The sequence below is a fragment of the Otolemur garnettii genome, unplaced genomic scaffold (assembly GCF_000181295.1).
Source record: "Otolemur garnettii isolate 467f Iridium unplaced genomic scaffold, OtoGar3 scaffold00153, whole genome shotgun sequence".
Lineage (NCBI taxonomy): Eukaryota > Metazoa > Chordata > Mammalia > Primates > Galagidae > Otolemur > Otolemur garnettii.
In genome coordinates, this window is record NW_003852548.1 from 1393069 (window position 1) to 1403196 (window position 10128).

The 10128-nt window shown below is 43.7% G+C and overlaps 1 protein-coding gene across 1 annotated transcript in view; it reads right to left on the reverse strand.

Moving 5' to 3' along the window:
* The window catches only part of ZNF41 (zinc finger protein 41), a 47027-nt gene that overhangs the window by 26674 nt on the left and 10225 nt on the right, over positions 1–10128 (reverse strand). The window contains 2 exon segments of the mRNA XM_023519056.1: positions 7058–7092; positions 7094–7395. Of these exon segments, the coding sequence (XP_023374824.1) occupies positions 7058–7092; positions 7094–7216 (158 nt within the window). The 5' untranslated portion in view covers positions 7217–7395.

The window sequence follows — 10128 nt, forward strand, 5'->3', positions numbered from 1 at the left end:
CACTCTACCCAGGGGGACAGCTTGAGGCTCTGTCTCAAAAAAAAAAAAGAACATTACTATGACAACGGCCTTACCTATCATATATTAAATAATTAGATAATATACACTGTATATCAGATAATACTACATCAATGTTAAACTTCTTGATTTTGATAACTGTATTGTAGTTATATAAGAGAATAATCTTACTCTTAAAGGGCACACATTAAAGTATTTAGGGATAGAGGAGTATTATGTCTGCAAATTACTCTCAAATGGTTCAGAAAACAAAATACTGAATGTCTCTGCATATACACATATATAAATCAGGAAGAGAATGAAAACAAATATGGCAAATAACAAATGGTGATTCTGGATGAAAGGCATATATATATATATAATCAGTCTTTGCACTGCTCTTGTAATTTCTTTCTTTCATTTTGAAATTACAAGCATACCTTGTTTTGTTGAACTTTGCATTTTTTACAAATTGAAGGTGTGGGACCCTGCATTAAGCAAGTCTATCAGCATCATTTTTTCCAGTAGCATGTGCTTCTTTCTTGTCTGTGTTAGCATTTTTTAACAATAAAGTATTTTTAAATTAAGGTATGTACATTGTTTCTTCTTCTTCTTCTTCTTCTTTTTTTTTTTTGGCTGGGGCCAGGTTTGAACCCACCACCTCCCGTATATTTCTCTTTTTAAATTTTTTTTTTTTGAGGCAGAGTCTCATTCCATTGCCCTGGGTTGAAGGCCATGGCATCATCATAGCTCACAGCAACCTCAAACTCCTGGACTCAAGAGATACTCTTGCCTCAGCTAGTTTTTCTATTTTAGTAGAGACAGGGTCTCTCTCTCTTGCTCAGGCTGATCTCAAACTCCTGAGCTCTAGCAATCCACCCACCTCAGACTCCCATAGTGCTGGGATTACAGGGGTGAGCCACTGCGCCCAGCTCATTGTTCCTTTAGCTATAAAGTTATTGCATGCTTAACAGACTGCAGTATAGTGTAAACGTGACTTTCATATGCACCAGAAAGCCAAAACCTTTGTATGCTCTCGTCTTATTGCAGTATGCCCTTTACTGGAGTGTTCTGGAACCAAATCCACAATATCTCCAAAGTCTGCTTGCACTGCAAAACAGTTACAAAAGAACCAAAGCTTTAAAACTCTCAGTAAAAAATATAGGTGAATATTTGTTTAGGTCTTGGGGCAGGTGAGAATTTCCTAAATAAGACAGAAAATGCACCAAAGGCTCGGCGCCTATAGCTCAACCAGCTAAGGCGCCAGCCACGTACACCTAAGGTGGCGGGTTCGAATCCCCAGCCTGGACCCGCCAAACAACAATGACGGCTGCAACCAAAAAAAAATAGCCGGGCGTTGTGGCGGGCGCCTGTGGTCCCAGCTACTTGGGAGGCGGAGTTAGGAGACTCGCTTGAGCCCAGGAGTTGGAGGTTGCTGTGAGCTGTAATGCCACGGCACTCTACCCAGGGGGACAGCTTGAGGCTCTGTCTCAAAAAAAAAAAAAAAGAAGAAGATGCACCAAATAGCAGAGGAAAGCGCTAATGATTCTCCATAAAGAAGGGAGGAACCTTTTATTCATCAAAAGACCCTTTGGCCTCTTGGAGCCCTTGGGGTCTCCCGTTTATCAGTGAGTATTCAGGGGCACAAAGCAAGCAGGGAGCTCCCAAAGGACCTTCCCTGACCTTCTCCATCCACGGGGGAGCAGGGCAACACATCTGTCTGCCCCATGCATTACCCAAGAGCAGCTCCAGGTAGACCCTCGGGAGTCAGCACTGGGGCTAGCTCTCCTAGCTGCACTGTTCTACTGAGTCTTGCTGATAAAGGAACCACATGGGAGGAGTCTCAGGGAGTAGCTACTTACCAGCCAGTATGGGCAATAGCCTACTTTAACAGCTGCAGGTTCCCACTTGGCTGGGGGTGCCCAAGGAATATAACATCCTGAGCTGTGGAAGGACTGGAACAGCCAGAGGCTCTGCTCCAGTATACCCCTAGAAACAGGATGTCCTTCAATCTTCAATGCCTTAGTCTGAGTTTTAAATCCAGGGCAAGCTGTTTCTGGGGTCCCTCAACCATAGTGCAGGCAGGGTACACACAGACAAGACTCCATCAGCCCTGAGGTTTCCTGAGCCTTGAGGGACCAGTCAGCAATGAATTCTGGGCTTGGGTTGTCCCTTGCTGCCTATGTGTAAGTAACAAACCTGCTCCATTAACTTGTGGGCGTAAGTGATGTGTCTCGGGGCCAAATTGGTAGCCAGCACAGTGAGGCTGCCCCACAGTCTTTGCTCCCTCTGGCTGGTCATTATCTATCTGGATGTTATCTGGGCCCCTCCAACTGCTCCTCCTTCCCTCTGGCCTTCTCTGCCTCCACCCCCAGTCCAACTCTTTTCTGCTTCCCTAAACTTCTCTCCACTCCCTCTGCTGGTCCTTCTTCCCTCCGAGTGTTCCCCATCTGAGTACTTATTCCCTTTAGTCAAAGGGACTCTTCCTTGGTCCATCTATTTACTATTTCCTCTCAGTGTCTCCCCATTCTTTTATTAATTACTTCCTTTCCCCACACCTGCACCCCTCTAACTGCTCATGCCTCCTATTTCCTGTCGTGTGTTCCTTTCTTTTTTCTTGAGACAGTTTCACTGTCACCCTGGGTAGCATGCCCTGTAACCTCAAACTCCTGGGCTTGAGCAATCCTCTTGCTTCAGCCTCCAAAATAGCTGGGACTATAGGCCTGTGCCACCATGCCTGGCTAGTTTTTCTATTTTTAGTAGAGACAGGGTCTTGCTCTTGCTCAGGCTGGTCTCAAATCCCTGAGCTCTCGGCCTTCCAAAGAGCTAGGACTACAGGCGTGAGCCACCGCACCTAGCCCTGTGTTGCATGCAGACAGTTGCCCTCCCAGCTGATCCCTGTTCTGCAGCATTGTGCCCTAGTGCACCTCACTGTTACCTGGTCTCTAAGGGCCTTTCTTGTTCCTTTCAGCTGTTTCTATCTGGTTCACATAGACTGATTGCTATTGGATTCCTCTGCCTGTTCTATGTTTCCTGATCCCTGTGCCCTTGGATAGTTTTTTGAATACATTTAATTAATATGCTCTGCCATGATGCTCATGTATCTGTCCATGGACCATACTTTGAGTACAGCCAGTCTAGCTGGCTCCTTAGCCCATGTCCTTACCCACTGAAGTACACTGCTTCTGTGTGTCCTATACCATGCCGGGAGTCCCTGCTTCCATTGTCTCCATTACTGATAGTACATCTGACTATTGGCTAGTTCCTGTGATTGTTTCCTGGGTAAGGTGACCGACCATCCCGGTCTGACCAGGAATTTCCATTTTAGCACTGAAAGCCCCATGTCCCCTCAGCCACAGGCAAACCAGGGTGGTTGGTCACCCTATTCCTGAGAACTTTGGTGTTCCCAGCCTTTCTGACTTCTTCAACTGTGCCTTAACTTCAGTGACCACTGCATGGGACCTCTGCCTAACTCTTAGTAGTAATTTATATTAATCCTTCTGCTTCTCTAGTCTCTCTAGCTGGTCTCTAATCCATCAGGCTGCTACACCACACCAGATACATGTTTAATGCTTGTCACTTGGCCTGTTCCCTAGTCCCTCCTCTGGTTTATTTCCTGGGACCTCTGGTTGACACTTTGCCCTACGCATGTGTTTGCTGCTCCTTTCACTGCTCCCTAACCTCAGTAACTGTTCCTTGCTTCCTTGTGTTCCCTGGCCCCCTAGGCCATTCCTCAGCCTTAGAGGCTCTTCTCTCGTTTTTCCCCCTGGTCCATGGGTTCTGTCCCTCCTTGATACTCTGCTCATCCTATAGCTTCAGCAATTGCCTCCTGCTCCCCATTTGCAGGGTCATAGTTTCCATTTCTTATTCTCTGGTGCTTCTTCCTTTTCCCTGTCCCCTTAAGGTTCCCTGCGAAGTTGCTTGTCCCTCAGACTTATCCTCAGCTCCTTGAACATTTTTGCTTTTTCCATTTCACTTGATTCTTTTGCTTCCTCACCCCTCTGATGTTCCCTGCTCTACCTGGCTGCTATCTGGTTCCTCTAGTTCCTGGTCCCTCCTCCTGTTTCATGATCCTTCTCACTGGCTCTTCCCTGCTCCTTAACAATCACTTCTCTAGCCTCAACAACTGTTTTCTTGGTCTCTGGCTGTTACTCAGTATCTGAGTCATGTGTTCTGTGTCCTCTGTTTGTTCCTTGTGCCTCTACCTGTTCCCTGGACCCCTTGGTTACTCTCCATCTCCAATAAATGTACCCTGGCCCTTGTTCTTTATTCCCCTGTGGTTGCCCTCAGCCCTCTTTCTCTCACTGACCCCTCCACTTGCTCTCTAGCTTCAGCCACTGTTTCTTGGTCCAAATGGCTGTTCCCTGATATATAACAGAAAAAAGAACCTAGCAAATAAATAAGCAAATAACTGATATTCCCCAAGGTCTTGGTCATTTCCATCTCTTGTTGAGAAGGGCCAGCGAAATGTGGTTAGGAGGGAAGAGATGAATGGATAAATGTGCCTTGCAGAACCCAGAATCATTCATCTAGAAATCCCCACAGAAGGGCTAGGCAAGAGGCCATGGGCAGGACTGGGGAGGACCACACTGTTGTGGCCCCACACTGTGGGGTTCATGACTGTTATGACTGAGCATAACTTGGACAAGAAGGAAATGCACTGCTGTCGAGCACTAGTTCATTTACCATTTAATACCCCCATAATTTTGACTCAAAAAATAAAAGATTTAAAAGTTGGAATGCTATCACAGCACTGTTAATCATCACAGAAAACCTGAAACACCCTAAATGCACATTAATAGTGGACTGGTTGGCTCAGTGCCTGTGGCTCAAGTGGCTAAGGCGCCAGAAACATACACCTAAAGTGGTGGGTTCGAATCCAGCCTGGGCCCGCCAAACAACAATGACGGCTGCAACCAAAGAATGGCCGGGTGTTGTGGCGGGCGCCTGTGGTCCCAGCTACTTGGGAGGCTGAGGCAGGAGACTTGCTTGAGCCCAGGAGTTGGAGGTTGCTGTGAGCTATGAGGCCACAGCACTCTACCCAGGGGGATAGCTTGAGGCTCTGTCTCAAGAAAAAAAAAAAAGTGGACTGGTTGTGGGAGATGGGGAGATGTTGGTCAAAGCATACACACTTTTTGTTAGACAAAAGTAAGAAGTTTTTGAGATCTATTGCACAGCATGGTGTTTATAGTTAATAAAAATTTAATGTATATTTCAAAACTGTTATGAGACCAGATTTTAAATGTTCACACCACCAAAAAAATAAGTGTGTAAGGTGATGAATATGTTAATTATCTTGATTTAAGCAATCCATTAACATAAGTAAAATATTACATTGTATCCCATAAATAAAGACAATTATAATTTGTCAATTAAAAATCTAATTTAAGGATGGAGGGGTCTAGGCGCAAGACACAATTATAAGAGAGACTTTACCTAACAAATGCAATCAGTGTAACCTAGTTTCTTGTACCCTCAATGAATCCCCAACAATAAAAAAAAAAATTAAAAAATCAAATTTTAAAAAGTAGACTGGCTAAATGTATATCGTATGCATATGAAGAAAAATATTTACTGACTAGAAAATTGTTAACTTGCTAAGTTAAAAAGGAGATAACTAAATAATATGACTATTTTAAAAACTTTGGCTATATATGTGTATGGTATGCATGCACACTTACAGCTCCACATGTATACCTACACACATGCAGACATGTACATACCAAGGAAAAAGGAAATCTAGCTAAAGTTTGAAAGGAAATACAGCTAATATTGGGTGGCACCTGTGGCTCAGAGGAGTAGGGCACCAGCCTCATATGCCGGAACTGGCAGATTCAAACCCAGCCCCGTCCAAAAAAAAAAAAAAGGAAATATAGCTAATATCAACAATGGTTACTTTAAGTAATGTTGGAATTAAGAGTAATTTTTTATTCTCTTCTATTTGTTAACCTATGTTCTCTAGTATCTTATAATGCAGTGACAAATTATAAAAAACAAAATAATACTTAAAAGTTTAATATGATTTAATAACCACATGACCCCAGCCCCGTGACAAGGAGACCTTCCCAGAGCTGACAGCATCCACAGGCAGATCTGAAAGGAGGGAGCTGTTAGGCAGGGTGGGTTTACTCATTGTGTTCCTCTGCTTACACAATCGCAAAGGGGATTCTGAGCAGGAAACTTGGTCTCTGCAGCAGTGTGGGGAGGGTGAAGGATGCAGTAAGGGAACCTGGCTCCAGTCTAGAGCCATTATATAGTTTCTTAGGTCATTTTATTCATCTTTAAAAGAAGGAGGAAGACACCAGGCACGGTGGCTCACAGCTGTAATCTTAGTACTCTGTCTGAGAGGCCGAGGTGGGTGGATTGCCTGAGCTCAGGAGTTTATGACCAGGCTGAGCAAGAGCAAGACCCTGTCTTTAAAAAAATAGCTGTGAGTCGAGGCAGGTGCCAGTTACTCGGGAAGATGAGGCAAGAGGATCACTTGAGCACAAGAATTCAAAGTTGCTGTGAGCTGTGACACCACAGCATTCTACCCAGGGCAGAGCGACAGAGTGAGACTCTATCTCAAAAGAAAAAAAAAGGAGGAAGATCTAGAAGAGCCCTAGAGACTGTGGTTGCACTATTACCCAGCCCGTCTCTAAGTTGCAAAGAAAAAGAACTTTTCTGTACCTAAATCTGGATGGCAGGGGGGGCGGGGGATTAGCAGATTCCAGAGACCAGGGATAAGGCAGGGGGCGCCATGGGGATTAGCTGAGTGTCTACAGAGAGCTGATGCAGAAGGAAGGGCCCTTTCAGGGGGATGAGTGGTGTCTCCCTGGCTATGGATACTCCCATTCAGACCTCACCCTCAGACACCCTGCAGGGAATTGCCTCCCTGTCCCCTAGACCATGAGGCTGGAAGCTTCACATCCCACCCTACATCAGCCAAGGCACATTTTCCATTGAAACCCACAGGACTCTGCAGGTGGTGACATCAGCCATGTGGTGCTCACTCTCAGTGGAGAATCCTGATTTGTTTCTGGGGCAGCAAGTCTGCAATCTGCTGCTTCTTGTAACTTACCTGTCCCTGCCCTGAGGCCCTGGGGACAGATTAGGGGTATATCCTTACTGAATGAACTACTGCCCCTGGGGTCCTCTCCATCCTCACCTCACATAAGCTGCCATGTCCCTCTGCAGTCAGGGCTGGGGACCACAGGAGAGAGTCCCCATTAGCTGCCATGTCTGCACTGGGCCTCAGGTCTCAGACCCTCTTGCTGACAGTTCCACATGGCCCAGGAGCTTGAAGCTGGGCTGGCATCTGTGGATTCAACCAGAGCTGCTGGGGTGAAGTCAGAAGAAGATCTTGTAGTTCTCACTAAGCAGTCTGCTGCCTGGACTCTGTAAAGGCTCCAAGAAACCCTGGAAAGACAGTGTCCACATGTTAGCCATTCCATACTCACCCACAAATGCTTCCTGGGGGTACCAAGACGTAGCTTGCTATGGTGGATGTTGTGACAGAGAAAAGTTTGGTAAAACCAATGCCAAGTATTAGCATGGAATATGGGCAACATGCATGAGATTTATTGCCCAGGGGTCAGTGAGTGGGGCACCAGCCAGATACACCAAAGTTGGCGGGTTCGAGCCCGGCCCGGGGCCTGCTAAACAAGACAACTGAAACAAAGTAAAAAATAACTAGGCATTGTGGTGGGCGCCTATAGTCCCAGCTACTTGGGAGGCTGAGGCAAGAGAATCACTTAAGCCCGAGAGTTTGAGGTTGCTGTGAGCTGAGACACCACGGCACTCTACCCATGGTGACATAGTGAGACTCTGTCTCAAAAAAAAAAAAAAATTAAGGATTTCTGGGTGGTGCCTGTAGCTCAGTGTGTAGGCTGCCAGTCACATACACTGAGGTTGGTGGGTTCAAACCCAGCCTGGGCCAGCTAAAAAACAACAATGACAACTGCAACAACAACAGAAAAATACAGCCAGGCCTTGTGGTGGGCGCCTGTAGTCCCAGCTACTTGGGAGGCCGAGGCAAGAGAATTGCTTAAGTCTGAGAGTTTGAGGTTGCTGTGAGCTGTGATGCCACAACACTCTATCCAGGGCAACAGTTTGAGACTCTGTCTCAAGAAAATAAATAAATAAATAAAAATAAAATACATAAAAAATTAAGGATTTCCATTTGAGCCCACCCACCCTGAGGAAAAAGTAAACAGAAAGTAAACAAAACAAAAATACTATGGACTTCTGTTCATCCGAAGACAAAACTAAAAATGTAAAGGCAAATCCCACGGTGGGAGAGGGTAACTGCAATGCATGTATCTGACAAGTGATTAAAATCCCAAATACATCAAGAATTTCTAGGAATCAATAAAAGTCATACAAAAAGAACAAAAAGAACAGGCACTTTACAAAGAAAATATACAAATGGCAAATAAACATATAAAAGGATGCTCAACTACATTAAGTAGCAAGGAACAGAAATTAAATGACAATAAGATAGCCCTCCATATCTGCCAGAAATGGCTAAAATGGAAAAAAAAATTGATAAATAACCAAGAGCTGGCAAAGATGTGGAACAACTGAAACTCATAAACTGCTTATTAGAAGCATAAAATAATACAGATGTTTGGAAAACTGTTTGGTAGTATCTATCAATGCTGAACGCATGCAATTTCCTATGACCCAGCTATTTCACTCGTAGGTATATACTCAAGAGAAATGAGAATATGTTTACCAAAAGACAAGTACAATAATATTCATAGCAGCTTTATTCAAAATGGGACATTATACAAAAGCTCATCAACATTGGAATGGATAAACAAGTTGTGCTATATTTACATAAGGAACTACTATACAAAAAAGAATTGCTAGATTCAACATGCACGAGTCTTATGAAAATTATGTTAAGTCAAAGTAGCCAGACCCAAAAGAGCAATGAAGCAATGCTGCATGATTATATTTATATAAATTTCAAACACACAGCTTATTGAGAGGTAGTAATGGATATTTCTTCATTTAGGTGGTGGCTATGGAGGTTTGTTCAGTCTGTTTAAAAAACCACCAACCTAAACATGAACAATGTATATACACTTTTTTGTATTATATTTCAATAAGGATTTTAAAACTACATGATATATCAGGAAAATGCAAAAAAAAAAATGAAAGCAGGTCTGAAAATATAATTATCAAGATGAAAATTAAGGTATAAAGTATGGATCAGATTAACAAAAAAGAGAGATCTCTTTTAATAATAAAATACACAATAAAGAAGTACTAACTGGCATAAATCTTAGGGTCATTCAACACATGCAGATAAAACCAGCAGAAATGCATGGAACCACATCAAGTCTTAGAAATCATTTTTTTTTTGAGACAGAGTCTCACTCGGTCACCCTCAGTACAGAGCTGTGGCGTCATAGCTCTCAGTAATCTCAAACTCTTGACCTCAAGCAATCCTTCTGCCTCAGCCTCCCAAGTAGCTGGGACTATAGGCACCTACCTCCACACAAGGCTAGTTTTTCTATTTTTACTAGAGATGCAGTCTCACTCTTGCTCAGGCTGGTCTGATTCCTGAGTTCAAACAATCCTGCCTTGGCCTCCCAGAGCGCTAAAATTACAGGCATGAGCCACAACGCCCGACCCAATTATTTTTATATTATATTTAACAAGCATTGGCACACGTATTAAGGTTATGCCAGTTTTTAAAAGGAATTCAGGTGACTTCTACCTTTTTGTGTTAAGATAGCATAGATATTATCTTTTTTTAAAGTTCAGCTATAGACACATGTAGAACTTATGCCTTTTTAAAATGGCAAATTTGGGGCGGCGCCTGTGGCTCAAAGGAGTAGGGCACTGGCCCCATATACAGGAGATAACAGGTTCAAACCTAGCCCCGGCCAAAAATAAATAAATAAAATGGCAAATTTTAACTATTTTTTTCTCTGATTGTTGGTCTTTACCAAATGCTGGAGATTGCAGAGAAACCAGATCTCTTATACATTGCCAGTGGGAATTTAAAAACAGTACAGCCACTCTGGAAAATAATTTGGCAACTACTTTAAAAACTGAAATATTTACCACAAGACCTAGCGATTGCACTTGTGGGTATTCATCCCAGAGAAATGAAATCTTATGTCTATACGAAAACCT